We start from the raw sequence: 22,609 nt of genomic DNA on the forward strand, positions 1-22,609 counted from the left end.
TATTTTATAACCACGAACAAGCATATTTCCAACAACGTTCTATACCACTCATCGCATCGTTATGTACGCATCTACTTTACTGACAAACCATTTTTGTTTTCATCACGTTTGTCGATTTTAACAATTTGCTTTTTTAGTAGTTTTTTTTTTATTATCGCCCCGAGATTTGAAATAACCAACCATTTTCTCCCCCTGGGAGACTTTTTTTCTCGTCTCTAAATGAACGTATCCACCTGGATTCGCAATACAATCACATTCACGTCGCCACGTATCCCTGTGAAGGCACACAACACCATGCAACGTAAAGTAATATCACAACGCAAGGGTCCATTTAAAAGAATACAAATACACACAGTACAAGCATAACAATTTCGCCCCGAGACACGCGTGACTTACAGATGCACAGCCAATCTAAATCTTGTGGGTTCAGATCCCGGAGATTCAAGACTTCGCCTGCCATGATCTTGCCCGTCGGGTTTAAGCTTAAACCCACAATGGCAACAATTTAAATGCCAATTATAAAGTTGCCGACAAGAGACTGGAATCTTGTTTTTTTTAAAAAGTTGTTTCCTTTCATTCAAAGTTTAAAGGAACACGCCCTGCACTGAGAGCGAGAGGGAGGCAGAGAGAGAGAGCCACACCACGCAAGTTGCGAATGAGAAGGGGATACGATCTGCGGTCCTACAGGAATAAAAACTCCGGCCCTACACTGCCCTCTTGTGGCTGTGACCAGCAATCATCTCAGCTCACTCATCTCTCTTGCTGTGTGTGGGGGGGGGGGATATGACCCGGTGGTTATTCCAGCGTCACGTTCGCGTCACGTTTCTTTCCTCTCGGAAGCGATTTGGTAGTTCTCTCTCTCTCTTTCGTTGTTGTTGTTGTTGTTATCGTCGTCGTTGTTGAGACATTTGGTTCTGAGTTTATAATTCAGCTTACACGCCTTCTGCAGGAGCCTCGCTGCGCGGACGACCGAAGCGAAACCTCCCACCCACCCACCTTGAGATTATCCAAAGGCAAAACAAAAGTTTCACAGCATTTTCACACGACGGTGCGTGCATCGATTACGAACCCTCCAACCCTCTCGCCCAGCCCGACCGCTCGAGTTCGATTCGCTACCGAACTGGGACCCAATCCCTCCGCGAGCAGCCCGGACGAAGTTTGGTCACAAACAACAGACGTCTTCACCTACCTAGCTTCGTCTCCGAGGCGTGGGGGGAGGGATGGGAGTAAGCCTGTCATCCAGCGGTGGATTGACAAGGGCACTGTGTGTACATTATTATTGTTGTTGTAATGTGGCACATTTGCTGGTGGCGTCTTTGGCGAGGCTTCGTTGCTGAGCGCTTGCTATGTTATCGCGACGTGAGACGGAATCGTTGCCAGTGCCCGGATTAAGCTAAGTGTAGCATACTTTATAAAGGGGCCTTAAATATAATAAAAACCATAAATATTAAAAACATTAATTTTTTACTTGCAGAGTCAAGTAATTGTATTTGTTTACTTGCTATACAGCCAGATAATACGACAAATCGCTAACCTTAAACACCCAGTAGTTCATAAAAGTTGAAGGCGGTATAGTACTATAGTAATAGAGCAAGTGCAGAATCACTGAACCGGAATTCATAGCTTGAAAGCATTTAGCGCGGGGCCCTTGAAAGTGCGGGCCCGTAGCTACTACTACATATGTAGTAGCTACTACATATGTAGAAGTAGCTACTATATATGTAGTAGACTACTACATATGTAGAAGCTACTATATATGTAGTAGCTACTATAGCTATAGTAGCTACTACATAGTAGCTACTACATATATATACTTTTATTCGTTGTTTGTACGTGGTGGTGGTGACACACCACTGCTGATGGATTCGTTAAGACCCCAGGGGCCACCGTTAAACTTGACCACGATGTGCTTGCGGCTTTTGCTGGTTGGGTTTCTCGTGAAAATGTCATCTTTCCTTGTTGCCAAACGGCCACAATTAATTGGTGATCTCAGCCAAACGTCCCAATCCAGTATCCAGAGAGTTCACGCTGTGTTAGTCTGGCATGCAAGTGTAAATAAGTTGGAATCTCAGAATAAAAAAAGATCCCCGCTCAAGCGAGCATCGACGCGGTTCTCCTAGCCCCGAGTCGGTGGTGGGAATTCGACAGTTCTATGGCGAGGACGAGTTCATCCAGTGCTACTACTGCAGTGGTAATAATAGTTCATGTCCGGGACGGCTGGCAACTTGGGTGCAATTTGAGACGCGCGTGGTGTTTCTTTGAGTATGAAGGATCACGTTTGAGGACATAAGTCCCCGTCAGAAACCGCGGGTCAGACTGCCACAAGGGCACTTGAATCGTACCCGTGACAGTCCCCGGTTGTGGTGATAGATTGTTAAGGAAGGCATTCGATACGGATTCTGACTTAATTTGCCCACGCTAATTCATCATTGCATTGGGCTCCTCAAGAGAGACGGCACCGTGGCTACAAAAAACCTGGTGCTTTAAACATTAATTGGCCTCGCAGAATGCTGCGCTGTTCCATGCAGGCGCGCGCGCATGGGAATTGATCGGGGCTTGGGACATTTTCAGACCTGCTTTGATACGGACATTCCGTGTTCGCCCCCTTCGCGGATCGGTGCTGCTTCAGAGCCGTGGCTGTGGGCCATGAGAAATTAAACGCTCACATTTTACAGCCCTTTGTCATCAACCCGCTGCATGAAAAATATTTGTGTTAGCGTAGGTGCAAATCGTGGTCTTGGTACTCAAAGAAAGATACACTGGAGTCAAAAGATTTGTCATATTAGGTGTTCTAGCAGCGGACTAAATTGTATGTTTTGGTGCATGGCGTATAGTCTAATGTGGAAATTGTGTGGTTGATCGGGCTTTCCAGACATGGTCCTAAAGGTCATTCAAATGTCCAATCAGACTATGGGATGTTGGCTATCAACAACAAGGCAACTCCTATGACTAATTGGGAATGGGACGCAAGCGTAGGATTGATCACCCTGTCGCTGGCCGCCTTTGGGGAGGGTGTATAGTGTGAAAGGCCGAAACACCCTAGGAACCAAAGGTTCACTACTGACGATGCGCTCCCCAAATTTCACCAGGCTCACTGTTCATGAACTCTTGGAAGTGCTTGCACAAAGGATAGTAACATCTCATCCTGTGTTCTTGGAATCTGAATTTGGTGCATGGCGTATGGTCTAATGTGGAAATTGTGTGGTTGATCGGGCTTTCCAGACATGGTCCTAAAGGTCATTCAAATGTCCAATCAGACTATTTCAGTATTCACTTCATGGAGATCTTGACCGAGTGACTGATGTAAATTCTAATAGTGGCTAATGTAAAACTGGATTTGATGGAATGTATTTCAGGATCCAGCTGTCATCATGGCCAGTGACTTTGATGCCACTACACCTCGCCAATGTTGTGTACCCTTTGCTAATCGGCAAAAATCTGAAACCCAAAATGTAGACGTTGGACTCTTAAATATGATGGTCCCAGAGGTTGATTGGTTTCACACTCACAGGGCAGGGTCAGCCTAAAGTCCTACATGGTTTAAGTCTCGTGACAAACAATCAGCAAAGCAAGTAATTAGCCTCTCATGGAGTGTGTCACTAAAGCTAGTAGAAAGTTATTAAAGCCTGCCACTGGTCACGAGCGTGGTCTAATATATTCTTGTACCCTTATACACACAGTAAGGGCAGTGGAATTGTTACCGTGCGCACCGGCGGTAACGTAATTGTCACTGCTTAAACTTATATTGCGTTCGTTCACGTGCGCTGCAGTCTGCCGCCAAGAGCACCAGGCTGCGCCTGGTGTTGACGAGGTGGCAATGGTGGCGTCCTGCTTGCTGCAAGGAGCGTCTTTGGGCCTGCTCTCCCGGCTGACGTGCTCCTGTCCGCGGGCCTGGCTGCGCAAGTCGGCGGCGGCGGTGGGGGGCGGCTGCCGCCCTGTGTCGTTGGCGCGGGGGCTGGCGGGACGCGCGTGGCGCACCGTGCTGCCACCCGCTACTGCGCCAAAACAAGTGTCGCACGTGCAGTGGCAAACGGCGAGGCCGTACGGGAACGACGCGGGTAAGCAACCGACCGCTGCCGATGTAAATAACACCCCCCCCCTCCGCCGCCCCTTATCACTGGCACATCCGAGCTGAGCCAGCGCGGGGCACTCGCAGTGCGGGTGGTTTTCCACTGGCCGTTTGGCGTGCCGAGCTGGAACAGATGATTGCCTGTGTTGCGATCGAAACGTCGTGATCTATTTTCTATCTACGTGACTTTACCGAAAGACCCAAAGGGTATGGAACAATACCGTGGTAGGCCGGCCTCACAAGACATCTGCATCTGGCTCAGAGCTCAACAGGGTCAGGGGGTTGAGTTTAATGCTGCGTTAATTGCTCGTGACGTAGTCAGTCAGTTCGCCGTGAGGATATTCACGGCGTCATCTACATGCGTCAAGACTCATTTGTTGCTTGTGACGTCGGTGGCACGGCGCGGCTTGTGCAGTGGAAAAACAACTTGGAGCCTCCTGACCCATGTCAGGCTGGCTCTACACAGTCCCAGCGCAGCTCTGTTTTACGGTGGGAGAGCGGTATATTAGATTTGTGTGAGATTGTTCAATATTCTTTTTTTACATTTACCAGAGTATTAGAGGTCATATGTTTTCCATCTTGATGGCATTATCGTTTGCTTTGAAAGCGTTCATTAGACTGCACCTTCCTCCCCAATTCCTCCAGTCTGTACCTGCCTAAGAACATTGGGGTAAGAACATTGCGCTATGAACCTAGTGACCTCCGTGCAACTTCCAGCCACGGCTAATGTGAGGAGCAAGTGAATTCGTCAGCCCACGCTGACCAGCATGGTGAGGTATGGTCAAACAATCCGATGATCAACATAGCATGGGGGGGAGAACCCTCTTCAGTAATGGATTGACAAAGGGCTTTCAGTTAGTATAAAATGATTGAACTATTTGACAATGGTAATGAATCCCATACAAAAATTGTAAATTGAGTTTTTCACTGAAACAGTCCAAACATACAAATCAATTGAAATGCAATGTTATTGACAATTCTGCTTAAAATTCACCAAGCATGTCTGTCGCCAGGTGCTCATTTACTGTCGCTTGACACGATTTGCAGGGTTTTCCCTACGTTGGTGTGCTAATTATTAGGAGTGTAACAACGCATTAATTCAACCATTAAAATCAGTTTTCACACTCGGAGTATACGGATCACACTGTGCCTCTGAGAATTCTTGATGATACACAGTTTACGCAAATTATATGCACATAATATGCTTATGTTATATTTAGGCCAACGTGAACAAAACTGAACAAACTAGAATAAAAAAATAAACTAAATGTGATATAAACAAGAGAGTAAAAATAACTTTAAAAAATGTAGGTACTTAGATCGAAAGTAAGAATGGTGACAATGCATCAATTACCGACGCATCAACTACATGCCTACTAATGATGCCAGCTACCAGTTAAATCTTACTCTGTCATGTCCATGTTCCCTTGAGGCACCACATGTACAGCTTTTCCATCGAGATCGAGCGTAGAACACCGCAATCGTTTTTGAACAGTGGACATGCTGACACATCTTGTTTAAAAAAAAAAAATCAGAGGACCGTTCTGCTCCGTTCGGCCCGCACTTAATATTCCCCGCTAGGAATGAGCGGATCGGGTGCAGACGCGGCCGTCTGAGAGTTGGGCAGAGCCCCATCAAACTCACTGGACTGAGGAAATGTTCCCTCCTCAAGCAGCCCATCCACATTCTAGATTTGAAGCTTTCGTGACTGCAAGGATTCATATTCTTAGGTGTTTTCGGTAAAGTCACGTAGGTAAAACATTTAAATTAATAAAAATAAAATAAAAAATAAAATAAAAATGACGACGTTTCGGAGGCAACACAAGCTTCCGTCTTCAGGTGGAACCGTCACAGCACGATAGCTGTATCAAGTGAGAGTTTTGTGTTGCCTCCGAAACGTCGTGATTTTTATTTTATTTTTATTTTACTTTTATTAATTTTAATTTTTTACCTACGTGACTTTACCGAAAAAACCTAAGAATTTGAGCCCATCCACACGTTGTCACACGGGAGTTGCTTCCTCAGCACCGTTGACACGCCATTGGACAGGCGAGCGGCGGAGTAAACTTTTGCAGTCGGGATTACTGCCATCTCCGTGAGTTTTAATAAATAGATGGAGTTTACAGCCATTTGTCAATGCACTGTTGGGCGAAGGCCTCCCTGTGCTGTGATCAGTCACAAGCGTTTTGACCATACATCACCACATTGGGGAATGCGTGTCGGTGCAAAGGAGTTGGATCTCCAACTGCGTGTGTTTGCCACACTACCCCAGTTTACATGCATAGAGAATTTCTGTTTTCAAAAAGGATTGCTAATGAATAGCACATGCATCAGAATGTTTAAGTGTTCCTTTTGTAAAATTGAACATTTAATAATTCTCATGCTGACATGTAACATTAACATTTCAACAAGAATGCTCATATCAGTAATTAGAGTGACACAGAATAAAGCGCGTGACATTCCCGTGCGAGACGTAACAATGAAATGCCAGTCGAATCTGAACGCTCAGAATGATTTATTTCATTGCTCCACTTGTTTGTTGCACCGTGCATTTCATAAAGTATTTCCGAGGCATTTGTCATTCGGTGGCTCTTTTCAATTCCCCCACTTTGCAACGTGTCCAACTGCCCTTTGCCAAACCTCCGCCAGAGATGGGAGGCACGGACCGCGAACAACACGAGACGGCGGGGAAGCCCAGGAAAAAGACGCCCCCCCCAGGCAAGCAGACCGTCAGCAGCATCGGCCGCAGGATCGAGGCGCGGGTCGTTCACCTCGTCGACGAGAACGGGAACGACCTGGGCCACGTGCACCGGGCCAACGCCATCCGCATGATGGAGGAACGAGGGCTCAAGATGGTGGCCCTGCGGGAGGATGCCGACCCGCCGTTGTACCGGCTCATGTCGGGCAAGCAGATCTACAACGAGCAGCTGAAGCTTCGGCAAAAGCAGCAGGACAAGCCCCAGAGTGGTACGGGGATGAGGGGGGGGCATACCTCGCACACAACAACTATGATGCTCATACGAATCTTAATAAAAGTATAAGTACAGGAATACATTTTTGGTTGGAGAAACCTCAAGGAGTTTGCGCACGTGTTATAATAATGATTTATTGCCCTTTGTCAGTCCACTCGTGCATGAAGGTTTCCTGATGACGTCAGTTACGAGGTTTGTTTGACCATACTTCACCACGCTGGTCAGTGTGGGATGGTGAACCGGCGGCCTGGTCCAGGTTACATAACTCGTCACTGGAGTTGCCTGTGGCCGGGTGTCGAACTCGCGTCGCTGCGCAGTGCTCGAACCACTGCGTCAACGCACGACCCCAGTAGTCACGATGATGTCAAGTATTTACCAGGAGAGCTTCCCTTGAGTCTCTAGACTCGTTTTTCAGGAGGCTTCTGCATTGTGATCCCAAGACCATTGATGAGTATTTGGCTTAATTTGAGAAGAAACCGGAGTACCCAGAGAAACCCCACCACACTCAGCACCTCCTGGCCACCTCGCAGCCCCGCACCTACAACGTCCGGCAAGCCCTGGCGGTCACCCATTCAAGCGCCAAACCAAGCGCGACACCAAGCGCGACCCTGCTTAATTTCCGAGGTCTGACGAGAGTCAGCTGATCGTATGGCGTCTGTTCCTACGAGCATTGTCACTTGCCACTGAACGCTGGCACACAGCGGACACCTTGAGCATCTTTGCCAAAGTATTTCTGCTGCGAGTGTATTTTGTATTCTACCTGGGTAATCACTTGAGATGGGAGCATCTCGTTCGCAAGGGTGTAAATTGGGAGTGGAGATTTTAACACGTAGGCTTTCGCAACAGATATCATCCATAAGAGGTTTTGTGGGTAAGATCGCGTAAATATAAATGTGTCGTTAAACCCGCCACCATTCATTAACCCCCCACCCACCCTTCCGGCCTCCGCACGTGAGGTGCTCACAAGTGATGCCATCACATCTATCCCTCTATTTAAGGAACGAAACAGGAGGATTTCTCCACAAATCTGGATATCTGCCTGATGAAGCTAGTTGTAATTACTGGCGAAACGTCGTACTCAGATTGTAAATGTTGCGGATTTTCTCTCCAACATACCGGTGTGCTGTTCTAGTCACGAATTGGCAGGTTCTGTTCACGTGACAAAACTTACTAATTGGCTGTGTCGGGTGGTGGCGGGTTTAAGGACGCATTTATATTTACACGATCTCACCCAAAAACCCTCTATTGTGGATGGGAGTGGAGATTTGGTCAATGAAGATACGGTTCGCTACCCCGAATTAACGTTTTTCATCACGCGAGATGTCTGCACGCAACGATTAGCCACCGCTCAAGGTTAAACGGCTTGTCCGAGACGTTGAGCATCACAATGCAATTCAAGAATCAATTATTTTTGTTTTTTTCTTTATATCGTGCTGAATGTATCTCGTGGCTGCAGGGGTAAGATGAATCAATTGCGCGCAATGTAATTTTAAAACAACATTCTTACGTCGATTCTTACCCATGTATCATGAGCATACTCAAATAATAAGAATAGATTAATCGATCCGTTGTTGTCGTATGAAAAACTAAAAAAAGTGTAATTCGAACTGTGGGATTAACAGGAAAAATATCTAAAAGGTAACATTTACAGTAATGCCCTTCTTCAGAGCACGTTGTTACGTGGTTAACGTGATGAAAGAAATCTGAACAGTGCAATGAGAATACATATTCGCAAACACGAGGACCTGGACCTAATATCTGAGTTTAATGAGCTGAACTTGTTCCATCGTAGTAATGGCCTGATTACATTTTAGAGAACACTATAAAAGTTAATAGCTTTTTCTTTTATCCGCCGCAAAAAAAATAACTTCACGTCTAAAAATTAAAGCCCCTCTCTATACAATGGTAGCCACTTAAAAAAAACGAAAGCTTTGTTCCTTGGATGTTCCACGTTTAGTTTTCACCTCTCACTTAAAAGAGTGCATTTCCATTCCGATAACATGCCGTGTTTCATCCGGCTCTTTTTCCCGGGGGGCTTGTGTCGAGCACCCTTGCAATTTCCAAGTTGTATCGACACGTTTCACCCACCTCCACCAACGCCCCATGGTACACGTGGAATGACAATACGCGAACACGATGATTCGTGTAAACGAGTCTACACGCCAACAATTGCGATTGGCAACCCGATGATTGCTCCGCGCGTTGTCCCACTGCGCTCGCAATGCCTCATCCAGCGCATCCAAAGTTGCACGCAAGCTTTATGCCCGCATCAATCACGACAAGCGTATCCCGCAACAAAAACCGGGACCGTAAGCTTTTTCTGAGATTTACCGTATTTACTGGAACAATTTTGACGGCTGTCAAAAATAATCCACCTCTCGAGCGCTTCATTTTTTGTCTCCCAAAGTTAAACGGCCAATTTGCTGTTCCAGCGCACAAATGTCCGGGGCCTCTGCCGCGACCAGGAAAATGCGCACGTGATGGGGCTAATGGACATGCACTCTTCAACTGGAAGGGCCTCCCTCCGTTCAGTCGGCACATCGATCGCATCTCTTGCCGCGGAATTGTGGAGGTGGGGTTAAACCAGCTGTGCCTCTGATCCTCCGTGATCCACCTCTGCGTGCTTTGTTAACAACGATGTGGTTGTGTTTCTTAGATGTGGCCGAACGGCAACAACGCGGTGTATGATATAGCGTCTGAATGCAACCGCATCTAAAGACGCTTTTATCATCATCATCGGCCATGATCAATCCTTCCCCGAGCCGTTGCCATACCTGATGCGACAAGAAAGGGATGGAAGTGGGAGTGGGATAGGGAAATAATAATCTTGCATTTCATAAAGAATCTTTCACAACGAATTCTCAAAGCGCTGTAAAATACACACACGACGTTCCCAAGTAGGAATAAATTCCCAACAACACAACAAAAGCTGATATCTACACTCGCAATATAGATGAAGAAATACAAAGCCAATAATCATGATCATTACACTCACAGTATTGGTAAAACCCAATCAGATTACCGGCAAAAGCAATGAATAACAATAGGTTTTCAAACTAGATTTAAAAGTGCGGACAGTCACAATTTCTGACATTGGGATAGCAACATTGCCCGGTGTTGTTGTACAGCAGCAGCATGCACGATTACCCAGCAGCGTTCGGCTCTTTGACGCACGTACGTCGAACTTACTTTCGCACCGTACGTAGCCAGCCATGCTAATCGGAGGTGTGGGGGAAGGACAATAAACTAAACATTAAAAAGAAGTTGGCATCGGTATGGAGAGTAGACCGGAACTCCAGGTAATGTAAATAGCGAGGGGGGATTGCAGCGTGAGAACGGTTCACCGAGGTAATCAGGAAACATGGGAGAGAGATAGAAGAGAGAGAGAGACAGGCCTTGCGTCATTGTCCTGAATGAAGAACGATGCCTCAGAGACAGCTGGAGCAGCCAGGGCACCACGCCAGTGAGTCCCACGGTGTCCTCAGGGAGCCAGGCACATCGCAAATCTCAGAGCAGTGGTGAAGCAGCAGATGGCTGTCCGCTCTGCAAGAAGGAAATGATGATGAATACCTTCCACATTAGATACAAGTGCCGAGGCTGCATTGTACAGCACTGAGTTGCCACAGGAAAATATATAAGTGCTTCAATGTCAAAATACCTAAAGCCTGCCTCGTTCATACCACATCAAATTGTACTCTCCTTTATATCATTATGGGAAGTATACCACCTATCTGATTGGCGTTTTATGATTCGCCTTCACTTATTTTTGATGACTTTTAACAAGTCACAGCGCGATCAAAGCGAATGTTCTTTGTTGGGAAATTTGTACCGCCTGCTTGGAACGGGCTCATTCTGATGTGTTTGTGTTGTTCTTTTATTTACATTCGCCTTGAAGGTAACATTTCCATGTCATTTGCCTAAATTACAAATTTTATTAGTACGTTTTTTCTGAATAGCGTTCCACACATCAACGCGGATTAGAGGAGTTATCGTGCACAGGGACTCCTCTACTTACGAACAGACCTCTGGAACCGAACTCGTTTGTAAAAAGAGGATTCCCTGCAATCCTTCCCAACAGGCCATTGAATATTGTGAACGCGATTAGTTCCATATTCTACAGAAAAGTGTCAGCATTCAATCAATGTATTTAATTCATGTGTATTGAAATTATAGTGGAGGGGCATCAATTAAAGGTATTTTAAGACCGTTTTTTTGTACGGTACGTATGGATTTGGACAGTAAAAAGGCTTGCGCATTTAATGCTCAGTTTGTATTTTACATTTACTCGCTTTAGGCCAGACGCAGATCAAGGAAATTTCATTCTCGGCCGACATCGGGAAGAGTGACCTGGATGTGAAGGTGCGGAAAATCCAAGAGTGGGTGCTGGAGAAACGACACCACGTGAAGGTCACCATCAAGAACACGAAGAACTCCGACACCGATAAAATGGTCAGTGGTGTTGGTCTAGCGATAATTTTTTTCATTTTCGTCCATTGTTGTAGTAAACCAGAAGTCTGCAGCAATTAACCCTTTACCTTTCCGAGACGTCTGAAAATTGCAGCGTGGGTGTCCCGTTCGCCGCCGAATCTCTGAACGTGCAAGCGGTACAGCGTTAGTTTTATTTAGAGGCGTTGCGCCTTGAAGACGTTCTACTCACTGTAGAGAACTGTCGTTTATATTTTAGTTTTTTATCGGTTCACTATATGGTAGTCATTATATAGTGTAGTGTATACCCAGTTACTTAAAGTTAATAGCTCAGCTCATTGGAGAGTATATTGAGTACATTGATTATATTGATGTATTTTATATTTAGCTTTTTCACATCGGTTTATTGTATGGAAGTAGGGTAGTTGCAGTTCTTTAGCGTCAATATGCTAAATTCCTGTTGATATGTAAACTCCTTTGTCAAGGCGTTCTGCTCCTCCCACCCAGCTTAAAATACACTGCCAAGCTTAGCGGTGTTCATTAGGACGCTGTCTTTCAGACAGCTCTGGTCTCCACCTGAGGACGGCTGTTTGTGTTGTGGCCGAAACGCCGTTAGAATTAAATGAAATTTTTATTATTTTATTATTTCCCTTCTATGTGACTTTACCGAAAGAACCAAGAAGATGTAGCGACACTACCGCACTCTATGATAGCTGGCGCCAAACTGTGCCATGTCCTCCCGCAGGACCTTCCGATTCCGTTCTGATAACGCACACGTGCATTACATGTGCCTCAACGGAATGAATTAAGAACTGGAATCATGTTGGGAACGACTCTCCCTACAGACTTTTGAACACCTACCCAGTGTTGAAACCACCACAATTTTACCTCCCCGAATGTGGACTAAATGCAACTGCTAAAATGAAGATATGGTTCACAAGCGCATAAAAATAAGGCTTGGAATACGACGACGATTACGATGTTGGCAAACCCCTCTCTCAATTCAGTTGGCGATGGCAGGATCTGTGCTGGTGCCCATCGCAGACAACGCCACGTACGCGTCCGCGCCGCGCGCAGTCAACGACGGCGCCACCGTCACGTGCATCCTGCGGCACATGTCGGAGCGCGAGCGAGCCGAGCAGCGTCGCAAGCAGGGCGCAGATGGCGCAAGGGCGACCAAGAGCCAGCCGAAGATGGAGGCTCACAAAGGGCCGGAGGTGGTGGCAGTACAAGGAAGGGAGGCGTCTGGAGAGGAAGCAGACAGCCCGACTGCTGGTGGAATTGGCTCTACAGCGCAGGAGCAAGCCCCGGAACAAGCCCCGGAGCTTGCCAGCCAGAACACGCCGCATGAGCCCAAAGATGGGAGATCCTGACTCTATAAAAAAAAGGTGTAATATTTTTCCACGTACGCAGATTATTCTGAAAGCGTCGCTTCAGGTAGAATTGAAACTGTCCAGATTCCACTTTTCGTTACTCGTATGACTTTGCAATTGGTAACAAGTCTCTCTTGGGGCTTTGATGGGTTGTTTTTCCACACTTTTTGTTTGCACAATTATTCTCTCTGATTTGCGTACAAATTTACTTGGAATGTCACTTTGAAAAAAAAAATGCCGTTGTAATTTTACTTTCATATGTACATCCAATAAAACAAATTGCCCAGTCGTTACGAAATAATAGCTTCAGAAGTTTATTTATAAAGAAGAAATAATCTGCAGAACAATCTCTACTTTCATGTTTATTCACTGCAAGTGGACAAAAGAAATTTGAAACAAAAAACATTTACTGCACTACTTATGCAGTATTCAGAAGAGAAATTGTGAAAACAATATAACAGCTAGGCATGTGCAAATGTACAAGTTCTGTTATGATTTACAATGCAGGCGTGCAATTACATATTACACAGCTGTAGCCATTAACGTGTATTCACAAGTACCTTTTGAACACAGTAACTCAGCCAGCTGGAAATGCAATTTGGCTTCAGACTCTTAATGCATAGCGGGTTTTCAAATACATATCAAAATTCATGCAAAGCACACATTATTCGTTTAAATGAATATTACCTTTATTCATATTGACGGTGATGTATGTGCCCACTTTCAAGATGCTTACATGACCACAAAGCTTTGATTTTGCAGCGTACAAAAACCACACGCCCAAGGGGTTCATTCCTCACATGGAGGCTTCATTGTCAATCTGGTCTTCGATCGGCGATATTTGCAGCCTATCGACATTATCTTTGCAACCAATCGGAATCGGACCACCTCGTTTGTCTCTGCTACACATTTTAATGACGCTATTTCTCTGCAAACCAGAATCTACTTCGACTGTGTCAATCTCGGAAGTAAGCGCCGTTTCGTTTCCCTCGTCAGGCACGGTCGCAGCGCCGCCGTCCACCCCGGGTGCGGACGGAGCGTCCGGTGACCGGGCAGCCGCGTTTGTCTCGCCGCATCGCTCCTCTGTGGGGTCGCGAGAGCCGCAGCGAAGGTCAGCTGTTTCGGGCGAGCAGCAAGGAGGCGGGGAGCCGATGCTCGCCTTGCCAAACAGAATTTCTGGCAATTCTCCGTGGCACGCTTCAGTCCCCGACACGGCCTCGGAGACCACCACGGTGTGCCGGATCCCACTGAGCCGTGACACCAACGTGCGTCTCCGACAAGCGCGCTTCTTCTGCAAACGTAACGAGGAGGAATACGTGATTTTTTTTCTCTCCGTGTAAGGCATGTACAGTGTACTAATAGGGTTTTTCCCCTTTTTTCTGGCAACAAAACTGACACCTTTTGCAAGGAATCATGCTTACATTAACCACAATACTTGCAGTCAAATGCAAACAATCAGTTTCAAAGACAATGCATAAATTATCAGAGTATTGTTTTTTGTTTGCATTTGACTGCAAGTATTGTGGTTAATGTAAGCATGATTCGTTGCAAAAGGTGTCAGTTTTGTTGCCAGAAAAAAAAGGGAAAAAACCCTATTAGTATATTTTGGTACTGGCAAAGGAGGTCCCATGATGCATGTACAATGTATGAATAAACAATGCCGATGATTGTTGAACAATAACTTACTTTGAGTTTCTTCTTTTCGGGATCGTGCATCACCCCATGACGGTCCAAGCTTTGCTGTAAAGGCAAGGTTTGTGACTTGACAATGAAAAATGTAAACACTCGTAACACTGGCTGTGATGTCAGCCTTTATTTTGCAACAGGTGAATAGAAGCAATCGTAACTAAATTAACAAAAATGCTCCATTCAGTTTTCACGTAGTATTACTTAACGTAGCCTTAGCATTGCGATTAATACGCAAATCTTAAAAATCACTATGCACCAGCCTCATGTAACTGAAAATGCTTTTCATGCGGTTTGTGGATCATTTCAGCATAATAAGCAAAAACGTAGTGTATTGGGAAAATTCTGAACCTTAAACCATCTTGATATCTCTCACTTTGTTGGTGCTTCTGTTTCAACTTCCAAAAATGACACGAATGCCATCTCATTGCTCGTGTAAATCGTAGACTTTAGATTCACCTTCATAGCAAATTTTCGTCCACAGCCAGGATGAGGGCAGCTGTGTGGGCGCACGTTTTCGTGGAAGGAGATCAGGTGGGACCGCAGGTTGAACGCCGTGGTGTAGGTTCGTTCGCAGCCGGGGTTCGGGCAGGCGAACACCTCTCGCGACTCGGCATGCGTTTGCTCATGCTCGTGCAGAAACGCCCGTCGTTTGAACGCCCGCCCGCACTCGTTGCAGACGTGACAACCTGCGACGCACAATCGAATCGTTCACCCCTTTTGCTGCTGGAACATCCGAGCCGCGCGAACGCGGGGCGTCCTCACGGCTACAGATGGGTTTTCCCACCGGACATTTGCTGCCACGTCAGTCGGTGCGCACCAACTCCCAACACGGCGGTGCCGCGCGCGCGTGTCGTCTCCGTGCGTCTCGACTCGTTCGTCGCATGCGACGTCGGTGGCGTGGCTCAAATTGTGCCATGGAAAAAAAACAGCCCGATGCCTCGCGAGCCGTCCTGGGCTGGCTCGGCATGGCCTCAGCCCAGCTCAGTTGTACAGTGGACAAGGGATAACCTTGTAACCGAGGTCAGAGTGTTATCAGAATGACGTAGATGTACAGCCCTGAGTCAAGCCGATGTTGGCGGCCTTCCCACACAGTGATGGTAGGTTATTTAACCATATTTTAACCACGCTGCTCACTGTGGGTTGAAGATTTGAAGATGGGGAGCGTAGATGTAGGCACATAGACGTAGAGTACAACGGTGTATTATTGCTGCACTGCCACCATGCACTAACCAGCATGGTGAAGAGTAGTCTTGGTTCTTTTGGTAAAGTCACGTAGAAGGGAAACATATTTATATTATTTTATTATTTCCCTTCTACGTGACTTTACCGGAAGAACCAAGAATATGAATCCCTGCAGTCACGAAAGCTTTAAATCAAAAATGGTGAAGAGTGTTTAAGCATCTCCAAATGGACATGGTGCAGAGGCCTTCATCCAGCAGTGGATTGACATAGGGGCTGTAAATAAATAAAAAACGAGAAGACGTCACGGACCTGGATGCTGCTGTGCTGCGTGCGATCGCACCTCGCTCCAGGTTTTCGCAACAAAGTTGCAGCCTTCCGTTTTGCACGTATAACCTGCACAACAAAAATATAATCAGCGGAAGTAATACACAACAGCTGCTGCAGACATTCCAACAAGCTCACCGAACCTAAACGTTCCAGCACTTACCCAAGTGGGTTTTTTCATGTCTCTTGAGTTGCCTTGCCTGAAGGAACTTCTGTTCACATCCGCTGTGGGGGCACCTGTTTGAGATAATTGGCAAAGATGAAATCCCTGTGCCAAAGGAGGTCACCCAACGATTTGCCGTGGGTTTTTTCCCCTTCAATACCATGACAAATACGTGGAAAACTGCATTTATTTTTACATATTGTAAACAATGTGACGGGTACATTTTTGTTTTATAACATCACTCACATCCGTGAGCAAAACTAAATTCTCAAATAAGTTCAGGCGGGAACATCTTTAATGTTTTTTAGGGGATCAATAGAAATGAACGTTACATGTGGGCTAAACGTTCAATCAGAGAAAAATTACTATAATTGCGTCAATGGGTTTTTTTATTACTGAAAATGGAATGTTAAGACACGAGAAAACAAAAAAGAATGTTATAATCAGGCTATTATAGTATAAATATTATGACAACCATTGGTGACTTCATGGCAACTGGCAAGCGAACTTGAACTCAAAACAATGTTTTAAACACTCTGGATATATCTTACAACGTAACAGTTTGGCAGATGATTGGCATTACATACTCGAAGGGCAGCTCCTTTGTGTGTTCATACTGATGAGTCTTCAACTGCTGGTGCTTTTTGAAAACCTTGCCGCAGCTGTCAAATTCGCACTGACAACGAACGGCGTGTACATTACGTCACTGAAATTCACATTAAAGAGTAAAAAAAACTACTGACGTGTATCAAGACACGAACGGACACCAATATATGTGTACGACATGCTCACTTTGTACGAGGGATTTTCCTTTTCATGTTTTCGTTTCACGTGCTTCTTTAAGTTGGCGTTTGTGGTGAAGCCTTCACAGCATCCTTCGAACACACATCTGCAACGGCAAACAGAGAAGGCAATTCAATGCACCGTCAGTCCAGGTAAGCATGCAGTGGGTGTTTTCGCCAGCATTTGTAAGTTCAATCTTGATTTGAAGCTTTAGTGACTGCAGGTATCCATACTCTTTGGTTCTTTCGGTAAAGTCACGTAGATAGAAAATTCATACATCACGACGTTTCGATCGCAACACAAGCAACCGTCATCAGGTGGGACAACCACAGCTGGAGAACTGCTGACGTAGGAGAAAGAGTTTGTAAGTTGTCTGTCTTGGATTTCACAATAAACAAAATAGGTTTGCATCAAAGTGCCCAAAAAAAATCTACTACTTGAATAGAATTATTATATTGCAGATGCGTACCGAATCTTTTATGCCAGCGAATTAATCTCACGGTGTTTTTCACTTTAAGCCGAAAGCTATGTCGGTATAATTCCCACAAATATTATAATTCATTCTTAAACACGACTCGATGCATGCATTGTACGCGTAATAATATATTTTCAAAGATATACCGTTAGATGCCTACTAATGTGGACCATATTGCGTATGTGTTGAGATAAACCATGACCTCTTTCAAGTGGCCTACAAAGGACACACCTTGATGAGAACACCCATGAACATTTTGATGTAAAGCTTTCGTGACTGCAGGGATTCATATTCTTGGTTCTTTAGGTAAAGTCACGTAGAAGGGAAAAAAAAATGCTTTATATATTTGTTATTATTTTATTTCCCTTCTACGTGACTTTACCGAAAGAACCAAGAATACACATGAACATGTTTACAATTAATGTACGTATGCATTTCATCGTGCATTCCTGAGGCACAGGGCAATAAACACGTACCATCTCAAGTTCATAATCTATTTTCATTACCAGCCACGTTGGTTTGTTAACGTTCAGGTCGGTTCCTATGTATGGAACTCGTACAAAGAAAAAATAAATGAAACTTGCCGAGTTTAAACGAGTGAAATTGAGGACAGAACACGATCTGAGCAAGCACATTATGTGTACACGTAACTGCACAGAGCAACAGATGTGGAGTGATGTGTTGGTCAGGACCACGAAGATTCTGTAGCTAGCACCTCCGATTAGCAAACCTGTCAATCCATACGGTTTACCCGTATGCTTGTACAGGGAAATTGAGTTTTCAGGTCCATACGGCGTACAGCCGTTTCAATACGGGCAAAAAAAACCCGTGTTTCTCACTTGCGATGGGACTTTGTAGGATGAACGTTGAGATTTATAAGGGCACGAGGTGACCAATGAGGTCTACATTGGTCTGTAATGGGGTAGGCACTGATAAGGGGTGGACAGGTATAGATTAGCGCGGTTGGCTACGTAAGGTGTGAAAGAAGTTCAACATACGTACATCACTGCTGCAGCAGCTTTGATTTCCCTTGGTGTACTAGTATGGCTGCATTGTCTCCGTGAACATAAATAAAGATGTAAAAATAAATATGTACAGTAAAACCTTGGATTGCGAGTAACTTGGTCTGCGAGTGTTTTGCAAGACGAGCAAATTTTTTAAATAAATATTAATTTGATAAACGAGCGAGGTCTTGCAATACAAGTAGTACGTGTACACGCTTTGTCTGCCGAGCGTCACGTGATCACAACTGATATACGAGTGCTTTGATATACGAGTGCTTTGATGTACGAGTGCTTTGATATACGAGTGCTTTGGATTACAAACACGTTTCCGGAACGAATTATGCTCGCAATCCAAGGTTTTACTGTACATGCGAACGGAGTGTGTCAACGAATCCGTTACCGATAGGGCCTATCTCCGGTGTGGGTGAGCCTGTGCCTGGACAGGTGGAACTTCCTCGTAAATCCCTTGGCACAGCCTTCATAGTCGCACACAAACGGCATCTGGAGTAACACAAGAGATGTTTTGATTGTTTTTTTTTATAAACGAGAGTTAAAACAGCAAATACTTGAAACGCATGTATTTTTGTACGAAATAAAAACAACATCATACTGTGACAGAACGTTTAAAGGGAAATGCAATCAAGTTGTTCATGAACACAAACTTGTGATCTGCAAAAGAAAAGAGTCAGAAACTGCTTGGGACTGACAGAAAATAGTCATGGGAGGTCTGAGATCAGATGTGATATTAACTAGCCTGACAATTTCTGACAAGCGCCTCTGCAAGCCTCTTACAGCAACGTGATTTGAAGACATTTCCTGTTAAGTATTAAAGGTATAGTGCAAATAACAGTCCATATTCAGAAGGTCCCAGTGGAAACTTGCATAAACTTACTCCTGAACAATGATAATCAATCGCAGATGTGAAGATACACAGTTAAATATACAGAGGGCCTGTAAAATATTGTAATATTTGGTAATACTGCTTTGGCATCGTCCTATTAAGGGCCACCGTCCAGTCTTGGCAAATGTTGAGTTTTTATTTGTTAAATATTGTGTCCAGTGTTTGTCTCTCCAGGCCCTCGTACCCGAGCCAGTAGTAGAAATTCCATATTCCCATGGCGAGGATCAGCGTTTCCATTCGGAAAACCAATGCTGTCCTAAACATCAAAAGGATCAATCTTACTTTAGAACAGACGGGAAAAACACACGCGTAATAAACTACCCATGGGTATACATGTCCCGGCCCTTTTCTTAACGCACTACTGAATGATGGCTAACTCCTCACGTCATACGGATGGTGGGGGTGACTTCGCCATACTTCACCACGCCGGTCCGTGGAGAATGAAGGCGTGGAGAGCAGCGGATGGAGCAAAGAAATTTGCTGCACTGCCCTCTGCTGTCCACTAAGGAGCACCGCTGGAATCAGATTGCACCCCTGTGAGATGCGTGGCCACCCATCCCAAGGACTGTCCAGGCTAAAACCTGCTGATCTTACGTCAGCAGCAGAGGGAAGAGTAGCAAATCCCATGGTTGTACTGTACTTTCTATGCCGCCACGTCCAGTACTCCCCGCTTTCACCAACGCACTGACCAGCGTGATGGATACATGTAAATCGGCATATTGTGTTCGGGTGGCAGCAATTTGTTTGTACCGCTTTCTGGCGGTACACGTGGAATTGCGATGAACTTTATTCCACTGCTGTGTAACTGTAACGCACAGTTTTGACAATAGGCCTGCAGTCGTGGGGAAATATAGCCGGGGTTTGGTTTCGTTTGGACGGGTGGCAACCGCGGTGAAGTATGGTCAAGCAACCCCTTCCCCCCCTCGCCCACTGCAGCGTGTAATAAGAGGCCTTCATCCAGCAGTGGCGAGAGGCGTGCTGACGCCCACACACTCCCGACTCACCAAGCCCTCGTGGCGGTACAGATGCTCCATGAGACGCCACTCCTTGGAGAAGGTGGCCGAGCAGCCCTCGTGCGAGCACAAGTAGAGCTTGCCCCGGACACCCGCGGCGACGGACATGGCGTGTTTTATTTTGTTGTTGTTTTAAAATTAAATGTTAAGTTTGACAGAAAACAAAAGGAGTGGGGGAGCCGCGTGTAGGCCTTGCCGACCACGTGCTCGCTGAGAAGGGGAGACGGAGCGAGGTTGTCGCCTTGCGATTGGTCCGCGCCGCAACACGTGACCGGCTCTGTGCTAGGAAGTGCTGCCAGCTTAGAGGTTTTTTTTTGTTTAAACCTCCAGATGTAAAACTTGTTCGTAGCTTGATTCTTGGTTCTTTCGGTAGTCACGTAGAAGGGAAACAATAAAATAATAAAAATATAAATCAATAAAATTCTCACGACGTTTCGACTGCAACACAAGCAATCAGGATAAGTGACCAAATGTGTCTAGGTTTATTCACGCCAACGACACAATTTTATCATAATTCCATGTTTATTTTTTTGTCTTTGAATGCACTGTAAGTAAAATAGACATTTAAAATGTTAATTCGTGTAATTTGAAAACATCCCATCCCCATTTTCGCAAAATTCTGCCCTGAAAGGAAAATGCATATTCAATAGGCGACGTTTCGGGCAATGACCCTTCGTAGCACTGGGAGCTGTGGCTTGTGCGTGTGCACCACTGCCCAACAACAACAAAGGGCAGCCGCCGTTCTCCACGACGCGCTCGTGCCAGGCTCGGTGCACCTCGAGGTGCCCTCAACGCGTGCGGCGCGCGCGTGCGTCACGTGGGGGCGTGACGCGCACGCAGCGACGGCACGTGACTACGTCTCGGCCGAACGCACAGCAAACGTCGGGATCGCTCCCGGCTTTAATCTTTCGCGCGTTTGCGCCTTCGCCTCGGGTTTAGATTCACTTTCGAGGAGAGTTGCGTGTGGTTTTTATTTTATTTTAAACCACTCGCGTTTTGTGACGATTAAAAAAGTGAAAGTCCCGTCGGTGTTTTAGAGCAGGCCGCGCTTGAAGCCGCGGCCTGGCCTAGTTTCCCTACGGACTGTGGGTGACCCCCGTGCCCGGCGGAGATGCAGCCCGCGGAGTCGCCTTAAGTGGCTTAAAGCGACGTTTTAAATACATTTAATACGACTGTTATGTGGGCAGCTTGTGTCTAGCCGAGAAATAACTACAATAATGGACGAAGCCGAGCTCGAAAGGTGATTTTATTTCTAACTCGGAGGTTGTGCCGTGCTGGGTCGATAGATCGAATACCGGCGGTGTGGGCAGTCCGATAAGTGTGGCTTTTGCCTGTGGCGGTGCAATTGCTAATTTAGCGGGAGGTTCGTAACAATGATGTGACTTTATAGTCGTGCTGAAGTTTGTTTTCCCACGTAAATAATCATGCACAGCCCATTGTAAATCCACTGGCAGGCCTCTTCCACGCCGTGGTGTTTCGTGGTGATTCGTGGTGATTGCTTAACCGGTCGGTGCGTGATGGTGAAGGGTTTGGGTGAGGTTCGAATCTCACGCGCCACTGATGATAGCCGTGGACAAGGGGGTGGCTAAATTAGTATTGCGAACCGCGGACCACTTAAATCACCGCTATCCCACTGGTGAAATTCGCCAAATGTCCCAATGCAGAACCAGCCTCAATAATAATAACGTTTTAATTTCTCAACAATTTTCTTCAACACAAGAGTGTTGAGACTATGATGCTTTCCTGGATAAACGGGACAGTACGGTGTTGTGTTTTCACAGTGCTTGTGATGTCACTGGATCATGACTTCAATATAAATTATTTCAACATTGCTAACAATGCTAAACTATTGAAGTAAAAAAAGTGCCAATATGTGGATAGTCCATAGTGGTTACCATATACTCGAGATAATCTGATCCCTGCCCTAGGAATGAGGAATTACCACCACTGGCTCAACTCTGCCAGCATATATGAACTTTGTGCCATGCTCGTTCAGCGTAGTTCATAATTTCTATGACCTAATGTTTTTCAAGACAACGTTTGGATGAGTACATGATAAATAAGGATTTCGGGATGTATTGCCGTAATATTCGTGGCCTTTTTTTTCTTCAATATTTTAAGGCTTGCCAGGGAAGAGATTCTACAAGAAGCAAATCGGGGCAGAGTGCGAGCAGAGACTATGGGAACTATGGGCTGGTGAGTTCATCATGGGCTTATAAAACATACTTTTACACTT

The 22,609-nt window shown here is 45.7% G+C and overlaps 2 protein-coding genes across 2 annotated transcripts; one reads left to right on the top strand and one right to left on the bottom strand.

The window, feature by feature from the left end:
* The first annotated feature begins 858 nt into the window (after window positions 1-858).
* Window positions 859-13,967, top strand: MTIF3 (mitochondrial translational initiation factor 3). The gene is made up of 6 exons (XM_078865067.1): window positions 859-1,013; window positions 3,771-4,058; window positions 6,719-7,036; window positions 11,336-11,490; window positions 12,474-12,854; window positions 13,836-13,967. Exons 2-5 carry the CDS (start codon window positions 3,818-3,820, stop codon window positions 12,837-12,839), a joined length of 1,080 nt encoding a protein of 359 aa, XP_078721193.1. The 5' UTR covers window positions 859-1,013; window positions 3,771-3,817; the 3' UTR covers window positions 12,840-12,854; window positions 13,836-13,967.
* On the bottom strand, window positions 13,158-20,622 carry GTF3A (general transcription factor IIIA). The gene is made up of 9 exons (XM_078865066.1): window positions 20,365-20,622; window positions 18,860-18,960; window positions 16,990-17,086; window positions 16,785-16,873; window positions 16,198-16,271; window positions 16,020-16,103; window positions 14,985-15,214; window positions 14,526-14,579; window positions 13,158-14,130 (listed from the first exon to the last, which is right to left on the bottom strand). The coding sequence occupies exons 1-9, from the start codon at window positions 20,479-20,481 to the stop codon at window positions 13,636-13,638; spliced, it is 1,341 nt and encodes a 446-aa protein (XP_078721192.1). The 5' UTR covers window positions 20,482-20,622; the 3' UTR covers window positions 13,158-13,635.
* Between the last annotated feature and the right edge of the window lie 1,987 nt (window positions 20,623-22,609).

Source organism: Lampetra fluviatilis, chromosome 19, assembly GCF_964198595.1.
Source record: "Lampetra fluviatilis chromosome 19, kcLamFluv1.1, whole genome shotgun sequence".
Classification (NCBI taxonomy): Eukaryota; Metazoa; Chordata; class Hyperoartia; order Petromyzontiformes; family Petromyzontidae; genus Lampetra; species Lampetra fluviatilis.

Excerpts from the sequence above, each read along its gene's own strand:
- MTIF3 (XM_078865067.1), top strand. The coding sequence starts at position 3,818 with ATGGTGGCGTCCTGCTTGCTGCAAGGAGCGTCTTTGGGCCTGCTCTCC. Across the intron at positions 7,037-11,335 it reads GCAGGACAAGCCCCAGAGTG|GCCAGACGCAGATCAAGGAA; the intron begins GTACGGGGATGA and ends TACTCGCTTTAG. Across the intron at positions 11,491-12,473 it reads ACTCCGACACCGATAAAATG|TTGGCGATGGCAGGATCTGT; the intron begins GTCAGTGGTGTT and ends CTCTCAATTCAG.
- GTF3A (XM_078865066.1), bottom strand. The coding sequence starts at position 20,481 with ATGTCCGTCGCCGCGGGTGTCCGGGGCAAGCTCTACTTGTGCTCGCAC. Across the intron at positions 16,874-16,989 it reads AGGAAAATCCCTCGTACAAA|TGCGAATTTGACAGCTGCGG; the intron begins GTGAGCATGTCG and ends GTTCGTTGTCAG. Across the intron at positions 16,272-16,784 it reads ACAAAGGAGCTGCCCTTCGA|GTGCCCCCACAGCGGATGTG; the intron begins GTATGTAATGCC and ends TATCTCAAACAG.